We start from the raw sequence: 22,416 nt of genomic DNA, 5'->3' as shown, positions 1-22,416 counted from the left end.
GTTTCTTAAGTATTGTTTCTAATTCTACGTTTGTTTTAAATCTTCAGGACATGCATAATAGTAGTTGTGTCATTCAAGATCATTACGTGGCGCTGAAACCGTGCTGCATCATTACGTGAAATGTTCGTACACTCAAATGTTCCAGGTCAATACTATGCCTTCTCGTTGCAAGATTTTACGCTGAAATTGTACCACCATCAAATAAGCTCTAAATCATTTAATGGGACTGATTTTTTTCTGAATGAATAAGTCTTTTTTTATTTGTCAATTCTTGATATTTTTTTGTTTATATCTCATTACAATCCAATTAACTATATAAAGTTGAAGGATTAATTCTCTCAAAATAGTGACTCAAGTTTTGTAAACTAATTCAATTTATTTACAGCTATTTCCTCCTAGAATAAAAAGAAAAAGAAATTAAATAAAAAAGTATTTCACTACCTGTCACTTTAAAAGCATTTTAATTAATGAGATATCGAGCAAAGACTGTGTGGAGTAATTACCCGAGCTAGAAAAGTCATCCGAACTTTCGTACTATTCATACAATCAATGAGAACTACTCGTTCGCATCATTCAACAAAATATCTTTTTAAAACGTAATTTTGAATGCTGGACTTTGAAATTTCACAACGACCTCACACGGTTGTTTGTCCCATTTATTGATTGCACGAACTTTGGTGTTTTCGAAAAGGGGTTTTCTTTTGGCGGGACTGGTTAAGAGTTAAGGTACTTGATGAGTTGACGTAGTGTAGTTTCGGTCAGCGTCGCTTTGAAGTGCTTGACGCCTAACTGTGTGCGATGCCTTACGTATATTCATGCAACGTTCGTTAAATCTTTCCACTCGCGTTAACTTCACAGGTGCACTAAAAAAATACGGTCGAAACGCGTTAACGACATTTACAGTCTCACGTCTGTGTCATTTTGGCTTAATGAAGGACTTATCATGGTATCATAAATACTCAGAAATGAATCGAATTTGCGGTTTTTTCTTACTCTAACTGTTCTTGCATAATTAAATTTGTGTCTGCACAATCATTCCCACAACCATTTTTTCCCATGAGTCTGGTTATCTTATACTTTAATGTTACACTCACTTTCATGTCCTTTGGTTCGAAGCAAGTCTTTCCATTATATTCATTCTACTTATTTCACATTGAAATTTGGTCGTGCACTTAATGCAGATTAACTATCAAGCCGTCTATTTTAATTGATATTTCATTGAACTGTTCATCGATTAAAAATATTTATAATTATTTCAAATGGTTTGCTGAGATGAATTTAATTATTATATTTATAGTTATTTGCAATTATTTCCAATAGTTTGCTGACTTAAATAAACTGCTAGAAGAAAATGTCATCCCCGATTCGACTGAGACTTTTTAGGCTCTTATATCGCCCCTAGCTTTGTAACTAGTCATCTTTTATTAATCTAACGTAATTGTTTTACAATATCGGTTACGTTTGTGTTGGATTCATATTTTGTAAGAACTTCACATCTTATTTGCTGTATTGTTAGGAATAGAGTTAAGGCTGTAATTAGATTAGTTCTCCTCCATTTGCTGTGTTTTTTAGCCATTTCCTCTACAGAAAATCATTTCGAACGAAAATATAGTGATGTTTGTTATCGTGTAATGAAGTGATTTCAGAGCATTTGCTGACTTCATCACGTGAACAAATGGCTGAAGAAGGCTATGAAGAGCGGCTTATCAATGAAGAATACAAAATATGGAAGAAAAATACACCCTTTCTTTATGACATGGTATAATTTTTGAGTTCGTTTTCACTCTTGGTTTCTTCAAAATTCAGTGCAAATATCGTAAGCTCTTTAGTATGAGAAAGAAATTAGAATAAAATTTGGAGTGTTTTGAAGGTAATGACACATGCGCTTGAATGGCCGAGCTTGACGGTACAGTGGCTCCCGGATGTGCAAAGGTATGAGTTTTAGTGCTTTTTTTTTTTTTTTTCGACGTAAAGGGTGATAATTCTGCAGTTTTTTTTTAAGCCGTTTAGAATCACTATTTTATAGACTAGAAGGAAGCGATTATACGACTCATCGCCTCATCCTAGGTACCCATACTTCAGATGAACAGAATCATTTAGTTATAGCAAAGCTGTTATTGCCTACTGATGATGCGCAGTTTGATGCTTCGAAATATGATACTGAAAAAGGAGGTATTTCTTGAACTTTTCTAGCTGATTTAGAAATTTTGAAGGTTATGCGGTTAATGCTCGAAATGAGTTATATTTTGATTATTGCAGAATTTGGAGGTTTTGGTTCGATAACAGGGAAAATTGATGTTGAAATTAAAATGAACCATGAAGGCGAGGTGAATCGTGCACGCTACATGCCACAAAATCCAGTTTTACTAGCCACGAAATCACCAAATAGCGAAGTATTTTTTTTTTTTTTTTCAATTTCTCTGCCATTCTCACTTTTTTAGTTTAAGAAATAATCGCACTCTTCTGCTCAGCTAATATTTTGGTATTATGTTATTAATTCTCTTGCAAAATCAAATCACTTAATTTGCTTAATTTCAATGATTTTCTTTTGGTTTAAGTTCGGAATTTTGATTGAATATTGTTGAGGTTTTCATCTTCGATTATACAAAACATCCATCAGTTCCGAATCCTGCTGATAATGTTTGCAAACCACAGTTACGTTTACGTGGTCATACAAAGGAAGGTATTTAGTTTTGTTTTCACGTTATCGTTTTTTAGGTTTATTTTGGTTTTGTTTTATTTTTTTTTTTTATTTCTGTCAATCATGAAAGCGCTTTTTTTTAAGGTTATGGGTTATCGTGGAATCCAAATTTGCCTGGTCACTTGCTTTCCGCTTCTGACGATATGACTGTTTGCTTATGGGATGTTCAGGCAGCAACTGCTCAGTCAAGCTTTCTTGACGCAAAAACGGTGAAAGATTTTTATATTTAAGCATCAGTAAAAGGTATCAGTTTTTAACTACTATCAAACAATGCACCGTTTTCGCGTCGCAACCCTTTGAGTTTTGTTGATGTTCTCAGGAGGATTACTGTGCTGGAAATAGGAGCAGTGCTTATCATATAATTAATTTTTCTAGACGTTCTCAAAATTGTTGAGAGAAATTAATAAATCCTCATTGCATGTCACTAACATTGTCTTTGTATTGTTGTGAATGTAGAATTCTTTTTAAAAATTTCTTTTTTGTTTCAAGGAATTCAATCCGAATATCTCAACATGTCGAAAAAACATAAATAGCTTCTGTAATTGCAGATTTTTAACGGACATAATGCGGTTGTCGAAGATGTTGCTTGGCATGTGTTGCACGAAGCTGTGTTCGGTTCAGTGGGTGATGATCGTAAGCTAATGATTTGGGATACCCGTACAAACAGTTCGAATAAACCGAATCACACTGTTGATGCTCATTCGGCTGAAGTGAATTGCTTGTCCTTCAATCCATATTCTGAATTTATATTGGCTACTGGTTCAGCTGACAAGGTTCTATTTTATCTATCCTTTAAGTAGTCTTATTTTTTCCATCTGAATTAGAGAAAAAACATGTTTCAATAAAATACTGAAGTGTATCTTAAAGTCCGACACTGACACTATCAAATCATTCGTTATAACTTCACTCTGCCGCCTAATTGTTTGTTTTTTTCAGACAGTAGCTTTGTGGGACTTGCGAAATCTAAAATTGAAATTGCATTCATTCGAGTCACATAAGGATGAAATTTTCCAAGTTCAGTGGTCACCGCACAATGAAACAATTTTGGCATCCTCCGGCACGGATCGGCGACTTCATGTTTGGGATTTAAGTAAAATAGGTGAAGAGCAATCACCAGAGGATGCTGAGGATGGTCCAGCAGAGTTACTTTTTATACATGGTGGACACACAGCCAAGGTATTTAATATATTCAATAGTCGTAATTTCTCCTGATCACTGTTAATTTCAAATCTCTTCTCAGTTTCGGGTTGTTTTTGGAGAATCATTGTAGTTCTCCACGCCGTTACTACTTTGCAACAGCTAAAATTTGGCATTATCCAAGCAAATTGTGTCAGTATGAAGCATTTATAGTTAGGTTAGAAATAAATACGGTTCCATCCTCTGTATTGCTTCAGGTCTTTGCAGCAAAATGATGTTAGTTTAAGAGTTGTTGGTTAAAGCTGCACCTTGAAAATGCATCTTCATTAAACATGGTAATAGAATCAGTTTGTCAGCAATGGACCTGTAACATTTATTTGTATTTTCTTGAAAGGGACTTTTTTTTCAGATCTCAGATTTTTCCTGGAATCCCAACGAACCATGGGTTGTGTGCTCTGTATCAGAGGATAATATTATGCAGATTTGGCAGATGGCTGATAATATTTATAATGAGGAAGATACTGATACTCAAACTGATCAGATGGAGCGTTGAACGAAATGAAAAAAAAAAAATTATTCTGTTGTATATTACTCTGTTATTGTTTTGTTATCATTGTGTTCCACGAAATCATTAACAGATACCTGAAATGGCGATTAGAAATTCTATTCAGATACAGTTTCGGGTTTCATATTTCAAAAGCTCGAAATTGTGAATAGTGAGTCGCACATTTATTTTTTGATGTCATTTTAACTTATGACTTGTTTGCTGCTGAAAGACAAAGTAAGAGCCGAAATGAGTAGATATAACGAGCTTTAAACAGTGTTGTAACCGGTTAATGTGATTACTTCTACATCTATGGGTTAGATCTGATTCTGCAGTTAAAGGATGTCAGATTTTCCGGGATTTTTGGATAAATATCATCATTGTTATTTGATTTTTTGTGTTTAACGATTGTTTCCCCAAATATTGTGCTGTTTTTGAATTTTTATTTGTTATACTGACCTATAATGAATTTGTATTTTATATTACATATCTTAGCATAAAATTTAATTTACTTTACATACAGTTATTCAAATGGGTTAAAATTCTAGACAGATATTACATACTCTTCGTGGCGAGACTCATTGTCAATTTTTAATGTTAGCAAAGTTCAGCTGAAGTTTTTAAGGACAGTGGTTGTTTCTAAATTTTTCTTAATGAGGAGCCAATTAGATTACAAACCCCTGCATATGTCTGTTGTTTTTTTTTTCGTGATACTTGGTGACTGGTATATATGGTATAGATGTACTGTATGTCTACCATAGATATAAATGAGTTTAATATCTTTCGAGTTCCATTTGTTTCAGTAGACAAAAGTTTCTGAGAAGATATCACTTTATAAATGTTTTTCAGGCTCCACCTTGATTATCCGGTTCTTATTTGACGATGGTAAGTACTCAACTGCAGAATTTTGAAAATCGTTTTGTTTAATGTTTGCATTTCACTGCTTTCTCATGTTGCACTGTTTTGAGTTCATGATGTTTAAGTATTATAGTGTTTCAACATTTTCGTATTATATTGTTTTATTGTCTTGTCTTTAGCATTTTTAGCTCCTCCACATAGTATAGTTTGTTATTCCAAAAATAATACTATAATATATTAAAGTCTTCTATGTTATTTATTAGCTAATACTATTGTACTTAAGGCTCGAAATGCAGAGAAGGCAATGACCGCTTTAGCGAGATGGCGGCGGATGAAAGAAGAAGAGGAGAAAGGCCCGGTTGCGAAACGACCGAGCGATGTGAATGAATGCACCACGCTAAGTACTCTTTGAAGTTTGAAGTAGTAGATTTGATTTGCTGAGAAGAGCAAGGATTCGTATTAATTCCATGTTGTAACTGCTTTACAGATGATGCAGAAAGATACAGAAAGCAAGTAACGATGGAAATTGCCAAAAAAATAGCGCTAATACAAAATCCAGGCTTGGGTGAATTTAAAATTCGAGATTTGAATGACGAAATAAATAAATTGTTGCGAGTTAAATACGCTTGGGAAACAAGGATTAAGGAACTTGGAGGCCAGGATTATAGGTATGTTCATGTATTTTAGAATATGTTTTGTTAAGATTTAATGCTTGAAATGAAGCTTTATCCGTTAGTGAATTTATTTAGAAGTGACAAGGTGACATGTCTATTTGCTGCTATTTTTGTAGGAAGATAGCTCCCAGAGAGCTGGATCGAGAGGGACGTGAAGTAGCCGGTGGTAAGGGCTACAAATATTTTGGAGCTGCGAAAGATTTGCCTGGTGTTCGGGAGCTTTTCGAAAAAGTTGGCATCGATGAATCACGGAAAAATCGCATGGAATTAATCAAATTTTTGGATGCAGATTATTATGGCTATATGGATGATGACGATGGTTTATTGGTACCGCTGGAAATGGATGCTGAAATTAAAGCTCGTTCACAAATTCAAAAGGTTGTGATTAGGTTTCTCTATCTGCATCTAATATTTAGTATTCGAAAATTTACAAAAAGTTTTCTAGGACTGGGAAGAAAATAAAGATGTTTTGAAAGCAAAGAAGGCATTCGATGATGATGTGGATATATACAAAATTGATGATGTAAGTTAATCATGCACGAAGAAATTCATCCGAATTATTTGATTATTTTTTTCGGTTGTTAGGTTTATTGTCACGCTGAGATATATTCCGTTTTGAAATGTTTATTTTGGGATTTTGGTATTTTGAAACATCATTCTGCATCATTAGTACATTGTTTTCAGTATTGCTACGGCATTAATATATGTTACACGCAACTATTTCAGTTCTACTTTGCCTCAACACAGTTTAAAAGTTGATGCTTAAGTTTACCTCTTATTCAGTTATGCTGACAGCTAACTTTTCCAGGACTCTGATGAGGAAGACATCGGCTCGAAACAATCTGTTCTAATAGGTGATGATGGGAAGAAAACGTTCATCCAACATGTTGTTGTGCCGTCACAAAAAGAAATCGAGAATCTAATTTTGGAAAGGAAGAAAGCACAACTTTTTGAAAAATATGTTGGAAACTCCTCAAGTTTGTAATAGTTATTACGTTATTTCAAGTTTTTTTGCAACATGTTCATGTGTCATTTTACAGTTCTTGAACTGTAGGTCATTGTATATTGCTGTTTTGTGGAATTTTTGCTCAAAATTGCTGGTAAGCTTATTATAGCAATCTTGTGTGAGAGAATAGGGCTTTTTTATTGGAAAGTAGATTTGCTTTCTTGTTTGCTTTCAAGTTTCGGTATTTATTCTTCGTAGATTTTGAAATCTACGAAGAATAAATACTGTTGAAAGTTAAATAATGTCTTAACCGGTGATTTCGAAAAAAAATCAACTTATACTTTTTGCAAACAAGACAGTAAACAAGACAGTGATTTCATAATTTCAGGGAATTCTATTCATCTGACTGTTCTGATGATGTTGTTTCTTAATATTAATATTCTCATATTTCTGGTTTTTGATGTTATTTGATTAAGATTGTGCGATTTTGCGAGCTTTTAGGTTTGATTCACATTTTAGGATATTGTGATTCAAATAAAACATAGGAAAATGGCTATTAATTGAGAAAGCAGAAACTTACAAGTTAGTTCATTTTAAAAGTTCGTTAACTTTATGAAAAAATAAATCCTGTAAACTGTAACGGTTCTTAAAGTTCAGAAGATAAGTTGGTATTTTTTATTTTGGTTTTTTATAACTTTTTAAAGTCGAGTGCTGACTATTCTTCATCTTCAGATTACTCTGAAAAAATGTGAAGATATGAATTATAATGGAATTTATAATATATATTTCTGGATTGAATGATAGACTTCTGTAGTGGTACTAGGTTTAACTGTTGATTCTATTTCCATTTTTATCCCATTTTTCCGATTTTAGTATTGATCGTAAAGAATCCTGTCGTAAAAACGACACATTTAAATTACATTCAAATCCTAATATTTTTTGCCAGATGCGTGGCAATTCGATGAGTCAATCACCAAATATTTTTGCATTTGTAATTAATCTATGCCATTATGCTAATTACTTTCTCTTTCCTCACACAACAAAAAACTAATCTTGTTACCTTGTCACCATTGTTTTACAATCATAGAAATGAAAAAAACAAAAAAAAAAAAAAAAAAAAACGGATTCCCGATTGTCAGTTTAGTTCTGTATATAAACTAACCAAGCTTCCTCATTAACCGTTATTCCAATCTATGTTTCTGGGTGGTTTTTTGGACGGTGCTTTGATAATATTTTAGTGTTTTACAATTATTTCTATTCGTTGCGCATTGTTATAATGATTTTGCGTCAATTTTTAATGTCGATTTGTTGGTTTAATTACCCAGATTTAAACTTGGCAAAATAAGATATCTGGCAGTCAATAAATTCCACAACAAATCCCATTGCAGTGTATTGTGCTTGTAATGAAAATGAAAGTTGTTTAATTGTTATTTTATGCTTATCCCTACTAACCTTCAGATATGAATGGATGATACGAATTCGTGGGTGACATTCTGTTGAAAAAAAATTTCAGTTAACATTTAAGATCAGTGATGCTTTATCAGCTAAAAGAATTGAAGCCTTGAAAAATACATAGCGTCAAAAAATGTGTAGTTGTGCTGTCCAATTTTCCATTGAGGATTAGTACTTCATAAGAAGATTGATTGCTGTTCAGTCTATGTAATACTAATAAACATGGTGTACTCGAGACTAATGATAATTCAAGTAAAACATGCCTGGAAATAGTCTTACTTAACATTTCTAATTCAAACAGTTCTCATTCCTTGGATTTACTTGAACTGTATTATTTCTCTCCGCTAATTGTTTGATGAGCTTCAACAAGCTTCCTCACATCTCGCCTGTGTAGTATTGAGTCTTTGGTAATTGCTTCGATCGCTGCAGTTGCTACCGCTTCTTGCCGACGTTGCACCAATGCATCGCGATATTGTACTATAAATGTTATGTCTTTTGTATGATTTAACTATTATTATAATGGAACATGGAAATATAGATATTATATTGGGATTATATCTCAATGGTAATATCATGATAACAATTGTAGTTATAACTGTAATTTTATCATATTATTTTATGAAAGATTAAAAGTGCTTGTTAATGATGAATTAAAGATTAAGCTTACTTGAATGTATAATGATCAAGCCACCCCATGCAACTGACCAGAACCATCCAACGAAAAGAAAAGTTATCGTGAAGAATTGACTAATACCAACCAAAAAATTAACAAACAGTGTCACTAATTTACGACCTTCTTTGAAATTTATTCTTGGTTGTCCCATACATAATGCACTGATTCCGCTTAAAATTGTTCCTAAATAAATAAATATTATTTATTCAAACAAAAACATATGCTCTGAAAAGATCAATTGTATTGTTAAAATTTTCATTTAATAAATTTTACCTGAACCAGGAATGATAACATTAAGGAAGAGGCATAGCAGTGCAACCGGAATAGGAAGAAACGGTATAGCCTCATGCATAATTGTTATATCATTAGAAGGTATTTGTACTTTATCCGTTAAACGATGATCACAAATATCTGCAGCAACTTGTGCTTGTATTACAATATTTGACATATTGTACGAAGAGCCCATTTGCTGCAATCGCTTCATGCTATTTAAAAGTAATAAACCTGAAAATGAAATCTTATTTGTAATATTTTCTATAATATTTAATTACCTATTTCTATAATATTTAATTAATTTTTTATATCATTCTTTTTGTTTATTTTTTTCTTTCATCATAAAATATTTCAAATTCTTAGGAAAACATGTTACATACAGAATTAGTCGTTGCATGTAGTATACCCTCATTTTGACCATAATGTATGATACGTGGAAGCGCTTTTTGTACCGCTTTCCAACCTCGCAATTTGTCATTTTCTGTTCTTCTATTACTTTCATCTGAAATTCTTACCTCTAACAATTAGTGACTGATATTATATTACTTGTCTCTATGGTCTAGAATTTAATCTGGAAATTCAAATGCTACAAGACTGGTATTCGAGAAAAGTAGAATAAAAGTTAGAAATGAATTGTTGCTACATTTGCTTTAAAAAAGTGTGGTATCAATGCAAATTTAAATAAACATTAATGAAATAATATAATAATTTTCGAGAAATTTATAAAGTATATAGTTATAGTAACATGAAAATATCACTCCAACAAATATCACAATGCATCACTTTCAATTCAGTTAACAATTTTCGATGCAAAAGTTTACTTAATTCTATTTTAATGTGACAGCATGGACTTATTCAGAATAGTCGAAAGTACTTTGTCATCAAATGTATCATATAAAGATTTATCTTAAATTTCCATATATGTTGTAATTGCATTAAACAAACACTATTAATTAATTAATTTCAACTTTTAATGACTATTTTTTTTTTTAGAAAAGACCAGTTTTTTCCATTATGGTCATGGAAGATAACAGTTAGCTTTGTTTCCGGTAATTAAAATTTTATAAAAATAAAATATAGGAACTAACTGATACTAAAAATTGAATTGCCACGATGAGATGTAGTCGAACCGGTTTGTTGTCCCATTCAAGATAAGTAAGCGTATCAAATAATCAGATTCTCATAATTTTTGTTCCTTTATAGAGTTTCACTTTATCAGCTTCAATGAATGCATACTTGGAGGATGCCATCAATGACAAATATTCATCGCTTCTTATTATTTTCTTGTATTAGATCTCGATCTCAAATCAAGAGTTGAATCCTGACTTTCTATTCTTAATCTAAAAAGAAATTTATGATTTTAGCTACTAGTTTGAAGGCTTATCAACTGAGGTATAAATTTCTCAATGTATATACATTACCTTAATCGAGCCAATCATTCTGCAACACTATCGGATCGATGCTGAAATCTGATCACAATGTTTGGAACTTAAAATAAGTAATTAATAAAACTAAACTAAAGCATTGCATACTTTTGACCTCAATCTTAATTCTAAAAAGCTTTTCTAATTTCTTTCAACCACAATAAAGCATTCCATTGCTTAATAATAATAATAATAATAAAATAACAGCAATAATAATAATAACGACAACAATAATAACAATAATAATAATATTATTATTATTTTGATATTGCTAAAATATATTTTAGGAAAAAAAAGGAATAAAATAAGAAGCAAATGGTTCAAGTGAGCAGTTATAGCTAAATCAGCCAAAAGTTAAAAGCCTATAAGCTAGCAATTACACATAATTGCGTTAGAAATGAAAAATGCACAGGAAGTTAGGAGAGGAATGCTTTAGACTTAAATACCTAACAAATTTTATAGCACTTCAGCAAAAAAGAAAAAAAAGGAGGGGTGTAAAAGAGAGTATTATCCGAAAATAACCACTAAAAGAGCTCAGTTTATCATGAAATAGACCTCCTCTAAGATAAATTTCCTGAATTAAAAGAAATGCTTGATATATTGGCTTAGGAAATCGACGAGAGAAAAAATAGAATGGACAAAATTTAATACAGTAGAGAGTAATTACATAGAAAATTTGCCAATATTAGTATTTATTCTATTATAATAAAAATATAGCTTATTTTTAACCATGAAATGATTTGAAGAGTAAAAAGTTAAACTGTAAAGTTAATATTAGTTAATAAAACTAAAAGTTGAATTTTGAAATCTCTCTAATTGATAAAAGGTATTTGTTTGAATGTGATAAAAAAATTTGAACAGTTATTTAATTGAAATAATCAAACATCAATAATCTCATTCAGACTAGAAAGGTTCCTGATTCTTGAAGATGATGGCATTACAAATATTTATTACCACTACCATTTGAAATTAAAAAGTTAATAATGGAATGAAATTTGCAAATCTCTCTAATTGATAAACAATTGCATTGTTATTTTCTTTTTGTAAAAATAGAGCGGTCGATAGGCCTTTGTTACTTATACTGAATGTGTGAGTGGCGAAGGGTTGCTCATACTGTGCAATGTTTCCTATTTTATGTCTTGGTTTAATTATAATAATTGGTGGATGTGAAACTGTCATTATACGAATTCCGGAATATACCATTCGGAATGTATATGGCAAGTCATTATCATTGCTTTTACATTTTTGACTTATATTATCATTTTTGCCTGGGAAGTTGTTCACATTTTGAACACTTCAGAATTTCACTAATTTCATTAAGTCAAATTGATTTTAATAATTTCTTTTGGAAGAAATATTGTAACCGTTTAAGTCGAAACGTAATTGAATATCTTAAGTCTCTGGTGTCCTTGTAGTTCAGGTTAACATGTCATTCGGCTATCATTTACGAATTTTGCAATTTTAGCAGATCAAGAAGCAATACGAAATGATTTTTTGCTACTTGAAACATTTCTTTTCGATTATCTCAATGCATTTATACGATCGATTGAAGTAATTCATATGAATCAATCATTTATCAAGCATTCCGGAAACAGAATTGGCACCACAACTCCATTTAATGAAGGTATCAATCAGAATTTTTTATTTTTATTATTAAAATTTAATTCATTAATGATTAAATTTTCTAGAAATAGTTTCATTCTCAGAGAAATTCTAGTACTCGCTTCTTTCTACAAAATTGTTTTGAAGTGAATTAAAGTAGTATGAAGCTTTTACTATTTGAAAACTATTCGAAGACAGTTTTGAAACATGCAGTATCAGATAGGAGCTTTTAACAATTTTACTAAATTCACAACTTTAGTTACTGAATGCCGAAGACAGAAGATTGCCGAAAAGTTACCAGACTTTTTTACCAGAATTTATGTTCCATCTTTCTTTTTTGATTCCCATAAGTTGTAAATTAAAAATTTCTGCAACATTTATTTTGTCTATGAAACTCATATTATTTCAGAAATAAAGACTGTCGAAGAGTTATCAAGCTTTCTTGAACGTCCATATTTTTCTACACTAATCAAAGCAAATTTCAATAAATCAACAAAAATAATTGGTATGTGCCATTTTTAAATTAATTTTAAGATCACAACTTTCTAATAATTTAAATAATCTATCAAATTAATGATTAAGTAGCTATAAACGAATCATAGATGAATTGGAATAAAATCAAAACAAAAATGCCATAATGAAATTTTAATTTTAAAGGTTATGTTAACATTGGCGATATATCTTTTCAATCTGATATAATATATGATAATTTCTAGATGATATGGATGAATGCTTCAAGGATTTAGCTAAATTAATTGATTCTGTTGCGAATGCATTATTGCTGACCACTTACTGTCGTTTAGCCAATCAAAATCAAACGGAAATAAAGCAATGCTTTGGTAACAACTTTTCTCTCATAAAAATTCATATCACTTTTGGTTGCCAGTCTGTAAATTTAGTATTCCCCTTTTAAAGTATTTTTTTATTTTCAAATTAATCGTTATCTTCAATTTCCAATTTTTATTTTCTTTTTTCTGATTTATAATTAGAATCTGATTTTCCATTAAATTTTTATGCTAATAAAAATATGATTGTTGATGGATCTGATATACAGGATTCATTCTACATTAGCTCTTTCATTTCTAATTTGAAGTTGGAAATAGAAAGTGCTAAATACAATCCCAAAATAGCCCTGTTCATGTATTTTTCAATTTTGACCACTTTAAAACTTTGAAGTAATGTTTGTAGATGCTCATCTAGCATTTCACGAACATTCATCACAAGTTCTGGATGCTTGGGGTCGTCCATCTGCTGGCATCTATTCATCTGGTCCATTTTTTTGGCTTGGTGCTTATGACCAGTGTCAAAGTATACCAAACATAATGGCCCTAAATCAATCTGTACAATACTGTCGAGCTAATATTCACATTGAAGCATATGGCATGCAACACCATCAAATACCTCTCTTTTACGGTTTGAAAATATCGTTAAATTTTAAAAAGTTCAAATCTAAAATACATGATACAGAAATAATTCCTAAAATTTTTAAATGGTTATAATTTCTATAATCTATAAAAAACCATAAAATAACATTATTTTCAGGAATGTGCTTGCCCGTTCATTGTAATGAACATTCCGTAAATGATATCTTTCCTATTTTCTCCTATTTTTTGGAGAAAACTTTCGGTATTCTAATTTCAGAAAATTCAACTGTTGAATGTTTCAAACAAAAGGATTCATTTTTTAAAAAACTTGGTATTCCACAGGTATATTTTTCAAATCATTGGAAGTTTTTTTTATAAATTTTAAAGAATCGTACGAATTAATAATCATTTTGCAGTGGACAGTTCTCGCTGTCCTCGCTTTTCTAAGTTTGTTGGTGCTGTGTGGTACTTCAATCGATATATATCGTAAACGACGCAGTCGAAAGTATTCAGTCAACAAAGGTATTTTATATTATTTTTAAAATTTAAAAAATGGACTAAACTTCATTTTAACTAAATGAAGTTTAATTCAAAATATTGCATGTAGTTATAAGGAGCAATACTCCTGCAATTATTTCATACTAATTGTTTTTTACTGGTAATTTTAAGCATCTTCAATAACAGTGTTCCATTTCTTTTGCCTTTCATTTTTCGAAAAAACCGTTAAAAATTGCGTTTTTTATCTCTTCGTATTTTTTAAATTTGAAAAAGGTATTGATAGAATGATAAAAGTGGGACAACTAAGCAATAATTCTCTAGAGAAAACCTGATACTTTAGATTAGATATATTAGATATTTCGGAATAAGAGACAGAATGACAGAAAATACTATTCACAATGATCATTACTATTTAATTGGTAGGTCATCAGATGTTTTAGTCTAAGATTTTAGATACTTTTAATTTAATTTTCAAATTCTAATAATTAACATTTTGTTTTAAAAAATGTTATGATGAATACATATGACAACAATGTTAGTAATCTATCTTATATACTGTAAATTACAAAAGGTTACAGTATCATTCATCTCTTGTCTTCCATTTCTAACTTTTCCTTATTTTATTCATTTTTAACTCATATTAGTAATCCGCCAAAACTTAAAAAAAAACTTCTAATCAAATCGGTGAGTGTTTAGTTTTCAGTAAATATCACAAAACATAAGTAATAAAGCTAATTTAACAAAATATTAGTTCTAATTTGATGATTATTTTTGATGATTATATAAGAATTTGAAAATAAAAAATGAGTAACTAAAGTTTTGAATAAATTTACTTCATTTCTTGCACAACTTGCAGAATTGTCCAGAAGCTGCAGTCATATGACAGCACGTTTGATCCCAAGCACTCCGTCTCAGGTGTCGTCAGTCTGCGCGCCATACGCCCAAGATGACGCATGCAGTTTCATATGCAGTGATGCACCTTCGCAAGCACTTACGTATAAAAGTACGCCAGCTGTACGAAGAACACTGAAAAGATCGGCTTGTATCATTAATAGCGTAAGCTTCTCATATCCAGTTGTAGTACTCATGTTAAATTTTAATTTAAAGCAGATCATACGATTACTTACGTAAAAACATAAATTCAGTAACATTTAATTTACGTATATACTCTATTTAAGTGGCGTATCTGAAATGATACGATTCCTTGCTTTAAATTTAAATCCATTTCATCTAATTGAAGATGACACTTTATTATTGACATGATAACATTTTAAATGATCGTCATTTACGCATAATAAGTGTGGTTGAAAATTAATGATTCACTTTTTGATGTCACGAAGCAATGAAATTTAGATCCTGGCATTTAGCGTTCGTTCCACTTATCTTTACTTGACACGTCCGTGTAATCGACACCTGAATTCATTGTACGGTATTCGAGTGTTAAGCGCTTTTTGGGTAATTTTTTGCAGTGAATTTTATACTTTCGAATTTAATCTTTTACGTTTAGAAGAATAAACATCAAATATTGAAAGAAAATTATAGTTTTATTCTTTTTTATATCAGTGCGTAAGTATTATACATCATTAAATTAGTTTACCTTTTGAACAGTAATATTTCTCAATCCACGGGAAAACAAAAATCCTTAATGTGGAATCCAGTATAGCACTTCGAGATATTGCTCATATTGCTCACTCATATGAATTTAAATACTACGATTTTACAAATAATGGCTCATGCTTTATTTAAATCTATTATTGGATAAATAAATTTTACAGTTAAATTTGAAATTTACAAATAATCATTTTCAGGTAGTAATTGGTCACACACATTTGTTTTCATTGGAATATATTGGTAATGTTCGACAACTATGGAATTTATTGAAAGCAAATGGGAACCTTTCTCAAATTATTTTTAATTCTTCACTTTCTGTTGATTCCTTTTTACTGATATCCGCTACCGTGCTAGCATACAGAGTTCATCTACGTATCTTACAACAAAAGCAACGTAAGAGCAAACGTACGGCATTATCACCGTCTGGATGGCTTATCATTTGGTTTCATCGTTTCATGCGTTTAATACCCGCTTATCTTATCACATTTCTTATCATTTATCTCGTCTTTCCGTATACTGGTGATGGACCAATGTGGTCTCAACAAAATGGTTTGTTTTAAATTCTCTTCCGATTAGTTTACTGTGATGAGCTAATAAATTAAAGACTTCTTATTATACCCCAATTTAATTACAGTAGTACAGAAAGTATATTTTTGTTGTAAATGAAAGTTTTAGAGTTTAAAACTTCTAAAACCTCGGCAAAGGTCTAGAGAGGTATCATTTTGTCCTTTCAACAAAGTTCAAATTCCCATTGTTAGCAACAGATCATATGTGATTTAAACAAATTATTATACAATAATTTAATCGTTGCATTTTACAGCAAATATTCAAATAATCAAATTTGAACAATGTACTTTCTTTTAAAATACAGAAAACTGTAGGAATTTTCGGCGCACGGTGCGATAGTAATGATATTTGGCGACAATTGCTTTTTGTAAGCAATTTCTTTCCCAATGAATGCATGCCTTGGATGTGGTACCTTGCCTTAGATACACAATTTTATATGGTTAGACTTCTAAATTATTACTTCCATAAAACTACCTTCTAACTTCCTCAACAAAATTTCTTTCAGCCGTATTTTCTTGATGTTTTCATACATAATTTGCCAATAATTGTCATTTAAAAAAAGAAAAAAATTTTTCATTAAGTGGTACTACTAAGCACGCAATTTCTTTATTACAACTAATCTCATACGATCATTTTATATGATCATTCTGCATTCTTAATGCAAGTATGACCTAAATATGACAGTTAGTTTTGGAAAATTTTATTTGAATTTATTTATATAAAATTTATTTATCATTTTTCATTTTATCGTTCATATCGTTTACACCTCTTCATCATAGAATAGCAATCACAGTGAATTAAATCTTAGAAACGAACTTGACGACGAACTTGTGAATATCTGTTTGCTTCCTAGCTTAGAAGTCTTGTCAACTTTCCAAAAAATATTTGAATATGAGATCATCACATTTTAAATTATCAAAAAATTTCAAATTTAAAATTTTTCCGGTAAAAATAAAAAAAAACTTTTTTAGGCATAAAGAAAAGAAAAGTATTTGAATAAATTTTGCAGTACAATAATAAAAAAAGAGTTTTGTTTTTTTGATATAAAAAGGCTTTATATAATTTTGCTTATTGGTTAATTGCAATAATTAAATCAAAATATATTCATATGAAATTCAAATCCATCTTTAGGTAGCTCCAATTGCGTTGCTACTACTGTATACTGTACCAACAATTGCTGTCGCTTTAATTGTCATTGTCATAATATCATCAATTATCTATCGAGCTACTGTAACGATATTATTCAGGTTATTGTTACTTTGCAATACTGAATGACAAATGATAAGATGGATAAAGTAGACGATAGTAAATTAATAAAAATTACATTTTATATTTTTTATTGGTTAATTGCAATAATGCAAAATTCTTAAAGGTTAAAATTCATTTAGCTGTTAACAAATAAATGAAATCCTATTAATTTCATTAATTCCCAAACAGAAAAGGATGATTTAGATTAGTTTATTTTATATACTTAAATGAGTCCCCGGTTTTCCTGATGAGTTTACTTCTGATAATCTGCTATGTATCTCGCTTACATCGAGATCACTTCCACAGATTCCCTGCAACATTTGTCTCAGCACTTCTCGAACATAATGGCCTAGCAACGGAAGAAATGGAAAAAATGTTTCGACACTTATATGCTGCACCACAGGGAAGAATTGGCTCATTCTTCATTGGTAAATCTTTAAAACAATTTATTCTGCTTTTCAATTCTTATTTTTTAAAATTAATTTTGATAATTGCGAAATGAATTCATAATTTTGAACTTAGTTGGAAATGAAAAGTATGTTATTTAGAAAAATTAAGATTTCAAAGTTTTTATCTCAGAAAAAAGAATAAGGAAAATTTTTTAAATTTTAAAACAATAAGAAATAGAAGAAAATTTCATTAGATAGTTTCTTTTGTTTAGCATTATTTTGCAATATAAACCCTACCCTTTCCACTGTATCATCATATTTCTCTTGCACAGCGTGACTAATTTGATACGTATGTATACTTTTAATAAATGACGTTACGGAGGTGAGCAGTGGATTTAAATGAACACGGGAATGATTTATGTTCTAGGAATCCTTCTTGGTTGGTTACTTTCGATAAAATCAAAACAAACTCATTCAACAATTCAAATAGACATTGCTCGTTTTGCATCTTTTGCTATGCTCTCTTTTTCGCTTTTCGGTGCAAATTACGCAAATGGTTTCACTATATTTTCAATTTTTTACGCTGCCACATTCAGGTTACGAATTAATTTACGTCAACGAATTCATTATTCTTTTTTTTTTAGCTTCTCTTAAAAAGATTACCGAATAACCAAATAGTTGACGAGATGATTCCAATAAATTCATTTTGCACATAACCATTTAAAAATTTGAATTATATAAAAAATCATTTTTAATCTACTTTGTCAATAATTGATACATTTTTATCAATTTGTAACTTCCCATATGCTAGTCACAACAACAATAATAAAAATATTTCCCAAAGATTTCTGCAAATTTCAGAATAATCTGGGCATTCGGTCTGGCCTTATTTGTTTGGCTATGTGAACGAGGTCACATGCGCATGATACATTCATTTCTTGCTTGGAAGAAATGGATCTTCTTCTCCAGGTTGAATTAAGCATCACTGGAAATTTCAGTTCAACCTTCTTCAATGACTAACTTTCGTTAAAATCACTATAATAATCAAACTGTGTTTAATTTTTGTTTTTAATTTCTATGCTTAAATTTATAATTTAAATGAAAATTGGAATTGGTACTTTTTCAGATTATCTTATGGGTTTTACTTATCACATGAACCAGTCTTACTGTATTTCATATGGACTCGACGTTCAGCTATAATGGCATTTTCACCATTCTATTTTATCACTTTTGCAATGGAAATATCAGTGTTATCTCTGTTTTTTGCTTCTCTCATAGCTTTCATCATTGAAGTTAGTTAGCATCTATTCTCAAATATAAATTATAAAAATTTCTTAATATTTTCATTTAATGCTGATAAGGTTGAATAAAATGATAATGAACCAGAAGACAAATTACACATTTCATACAAGTAGAGATGATGTTTGATCTGATAAGTGACGATTCAAATAATAATCAGAAGAATTAATCAGTACATTTCCTTCGAGAATTTTTTTTTTAAAGACTAATATTATTAATTTGTGACCCTTATCATTGATTGTATTAACATGAAAAGTGAGCAATCAGAAGTAATCGAAAGGATTGTTGTGATGTATCAATAAACTTAAAATACAGAATGTTTTATAAGAATTATTCTTTTCTTTTTTCAGATTCCACCCTTAATGATTGAACGTAAGATATTTAAAACAATTCGTGCTCGTGCTGTATCAGATGAAGCAAATAATGAAAGAGAAGGGAAGGAACAGAATTTCAACGTTCAACTCTATCATCAACGGTTCATCATTATCGAATCGAAATTTATTTTAAAAAAAGAAAATAAATGAATAAAAATCTTTGCCGCTAAGAATAGTATCGAATGAATGAACTGTGTTAAACTTTAAATATCACTCAGATAAGACAATCTTACTATCAAATGTTTTCTTCGAAAATTGAATTTGGAAATAAGGTTTAAGAGAAAGAAACGCTTAACTTTAATGAATAAAAAATCACCTGTACTTGAAATCGAAATAAACAACAGTACTGGTATTGAGATGTACTAGTAATTTTTTCATATTTTTGTTTAGATGTAAGAAAAATTGTCAATATATATATATATATAAACTTTTCACTTTCTGAAGTTATCAGAATTCTAGGAAGAATGATGAGATTGTCGAGCTTGTCCCAATGATATCACCAATGAATCGAACTAAACAATGGGTTGAGAAGAATCATGACAATTTGAAAGTTGCATCCACACGATTTCGTGATGCAATGATAAGATTTTCAATTTATCAATTTTCATTAAATTGATTTACAACTTTATTAATATCACTGATACTCTCTTTTCTTCTTTTCATCACATATTTAACTTCAATTGCATTTTTTTTTTTCAAGACAATCGAACTTGCCATCATAGTACTATCAGTTCTGCAACAAATATCTTTCTTAAAGGAGCCAAGAAAAGCGATGGTAGTGTTGGGAGTGGCGCTCTTTCCACATGCAAAAGCTTCTCGAAGGAATCAGCAGATGAAAAACAGATCTTTGAAAGTATTTTATTATTATTATTATTATAAGTGATTACTTATTATCATTATTAATAATTATTATTACACCATTATTGTTACCTTTCAAAGTTATTTCTTAAAATATCCCAGCTAATGAAGTAAGCATAGGCTGTTTGATCATTTGTTATGCAAAAATTCTATCGTTATCTGTATAATATGATTCTCGTTTGGATTTAAGAATGCTGTTTAACATATTTATAAATAAGCTTCTTTTGGGAAAGTTTTTTTTTGAAAGCAAATAAAATTTTAAGTTTGAGCTTAATTTTCAATTCAATTGACATATATTATATACTTCGAATTAAAAGTTAGGGAAATAAAGTAGAAATTTAAATCCCATTCTGATCTGAGGAATGATAATTTCTGTTACCTCGAATCTCTTAATCATTTGTTTACTTTTCTTAGCGCTCTTCAATTTGAAATAAAAATTATAAGGAAGGAATACTGCAACTGAATGTCCTCGTGTTTTCTTCTAATTTTTTGTATGTAAACTAAGTAGTTTACTGTCGGTGCATTATTAATTTATAATTTGCGATAAGCATAATTGAATTAGGAACATAAATTCGAATTCTAATTTCATCTCTCAGAAAACGCTTATTTTTCATTTATTGGACAGATGAGCCATTTTGTACGATGAACTCTCCTACTGTGATGGTATCAAAAACAAGACAACAATTTGGAAACATCGGTGATGACAATGATGACAATGATGTTATTCATCAAAGTGACACAATTATGGAGAAGAAATGCAGTAATGCTCAAAAATTTGATACATTACTGAAACAGAAACAGAAGATACCGTTGGAGCAAAATCATGATAAAGAGGTTGGCAATTTTATCTCATTTTTGTATGAAGTGTTCCTTGCTTCTTTTCAAATATATTCAAAACTCTGGGAAAATACATCTTACTTATGCAAAACTGAAACATGCTAAGAAATGAATCTCTCTGATTCGTACTTTGAAAAAAGCTTCAATTAAGCCGAAAATTCGATTGCAGAAAGTGCCATTCAGGGATCACGCTTAAAAAAAAATTAACTGTATTCATTGAAAGATCTCATATAACCTTATTCAGATGTCACAAACGGAAAATGTAAGTTTCTCATGGATTGAAGAAGCTAGAAAGAAGCTTGATATGGAACAGCCAACTTATTTTCAAATTCCTTATAAAAAAGAAAGGTACTTATAAATTCTCAAAACAATTCTAATTTTGAAAAATGTGAATTAAGAGTTTACTTAACAGTTATTACTTAACAATGCAGGATAATTGCACAACAAAGTGGCGTAAACCGACAAAAACAACAACATTTAGATATTCATCGTCTTATAGAACAGACACCGTTATCAAATAAATCATCAAGTTCAACTAATACTGGAGAAACTGTAAGTTTATTACTAACATTTATTATTGCTTATTATTATTATTATTGATTATTAATTATTATCATTATTATAACATATTAATTTTTAACTTCCATAATCTTACATTACTTCTTCCTATATTACTTGCAGAATTGTTTATTTACTTACAACAAACATTTTGTCATCATTGATTCTTGCAGTAATGCTTGCCTTCAAGATTTCTTCTTATTGTCTCAGACTTGATAAATAAGTTTGGTTTCTTTTTTTTTTTCAATTTACAGATTATCCATGTAATCAACGGAAATCGGGAGAGTCCGAATGAATCATACTTGTAGAGCAAAACATGCAAATTAAAAATGACTCATAGAGTGAAGTGATTGATTATTCATTAAAAATGAATAAAAATTGCAAAAGACTTGCGAATTATGTAATGTTTTTGCATCCATTTCTAACAAAGTTTTTGAATGAGCAAACTCAATAGTTAAACATTTAGCATGAATAAATCTAATACTCACAAATGATCTCTTCTTCTTAACTGTGAATCTAATCTAATCTA

At 30.2% G+C, this 22,416-nt stretch overlaps 4 protein-coding genes across 5 annotated transcripts; 3 read left to right on the top strand and 1 right to left on the bottom strand.

Annotated features, from left to right (window-relative positions):
• Window positions 1–1,675: 1,675 nt before the first annotated feature.
• Window positions 1,676–4,391, top strand: Bm13685 (retinoblastoma-binding protein., putative; the record flags this gene model as incomplete). The annotated part of the gene is made up of 9 exons (XM_043081637.1): window positions 1,676–1,759; window positions 1,871–1,932; window positions 2,027–2,172; window positions 2,260–2,393; window positions 2,587–2,683; window positions 2,786–2,910; window positions 3,250–3,474; window positions 3,638–3,877; window positions 4,248–4,391. The coding sequence occupies 9 exons, from the start codon at window positions 1,676–1,678 to the stop codon at window positions 4,389–4,391; spliced, it is 1,257 nt and encodes a 418-aa protein (XP_042937571.1).
• Window positions 4,392–5,264: 873 nt separating this feature from the next.
• Window positions 5,265–6,899, top strand: Bma-isy-1 (Isy1-like splicing family protein; the record flags this gene model as incomplete). Of its 2 annotated transcripts, XM_043081635.1 has the most annotated exons (6): window positions 5,265–5,267; window positions 5,524–5,641; window positions 5,728–5,908; window positions 6,031–6,292; window positions 6,360–6,437; window positions 6,723–6,899. In XM_043081635.1, the coding sequence occupies 6 exons, from the start codon at window positions 5,265–5,267 to the stop codon at window positions 6,897–6,899; spliced, it is 819 nt and encodes a 272-aa protein (XP_042937569.1). The 2 variants fall into 2 exon arrangements, with proteins under 2 accessions (XP_042937569.1, XP_042937570.1); XM_043081636.1 differs by lacking the exon at window positions 5,265–5,267 and having other exon boundaries at window positions 5,545–5,641.
• Window positions 6,900–8,643: 1,744 nt separating this feature from the next.
• On the bottom strand, window positions 8,644–10,404 carry Bm10625 (uncharacterized protein; the record flags this gene model as incomplete). Its single annotated transcript, XM_043081634.1, has 5 exons — window positions 8,644–8,789; window positions 8,980–9,168; window positions 9,259–9,489; window positions 9,665–9,760; window positions 10,347–10,404. 5 exons carry the CDS (start codon window positions 10,402–10,404, stop codon window positions 8,644–8,646), a joined length of 720 nt encoding a protein of 239 aa, XP_042937568.1.
• A 1,838-nt stretch (window positions 10,405–12,242) lies between these two features.
• Bma-oac-9 (Acyltransferase family protein) lies at window positions 12,243–22,195 on the top strand (the record flags this gene model as incomplete). The annotated part of the gene is made up of 22 exons (XM_001894610.2): window positions 12,243–12,306; window positions 12,694–12,789; window positions 13,001–13,123; window positions 13,473–13,697; window positions 13,827–13,990; window positions 14,065–14,170; window positions 15,003–15,202; window positions 15,500–15,601; window positions 15,955–16,306; window positions 16,639–16,763; window positions 17,456–17,571; window positions 17,879–18,000; window positions 18,389–18,557; window positions 18,823–18,930; window positions 19,088–19,253; window positions 19,611–19,735; window positions 20,094–20,203; window positions 20,335–20,487; window positions 21,118–21,326; window positions 21,574–21,677; window positions 21,761–21,881; window positions 22,142–22,195. 22 exons carry the CDS (start codon window positions 12,243–12,245, stop codon window positions 22,193–22,195), a joined length of 3,114 nt encoding a protein of 1,037 aa, XP_001894645.2.
• Between the last annotated feature and the right edge of the window lie 221 nt (window positions 22,196–22,416).

Source organism: Brugia malayi (assembly GCF_000002995.4).
Source record: "Brugia malayi strain FR3 genome assembly, contig: Bm_v4_Chr4_scaffold_001, whole genome shotgun sequence".
Lineage (NCBI taxonomy): Eukaryota > Metazoa > Nematoda > Chromadorea > Rhabditida > Onchocercidae > Brugia > Brugia malayi.
The sequence above is the reverse complement of the archived record's forward strand: the minus strand, read 5'-3'. Positions and strand labels throughout refer to the sequence as shown.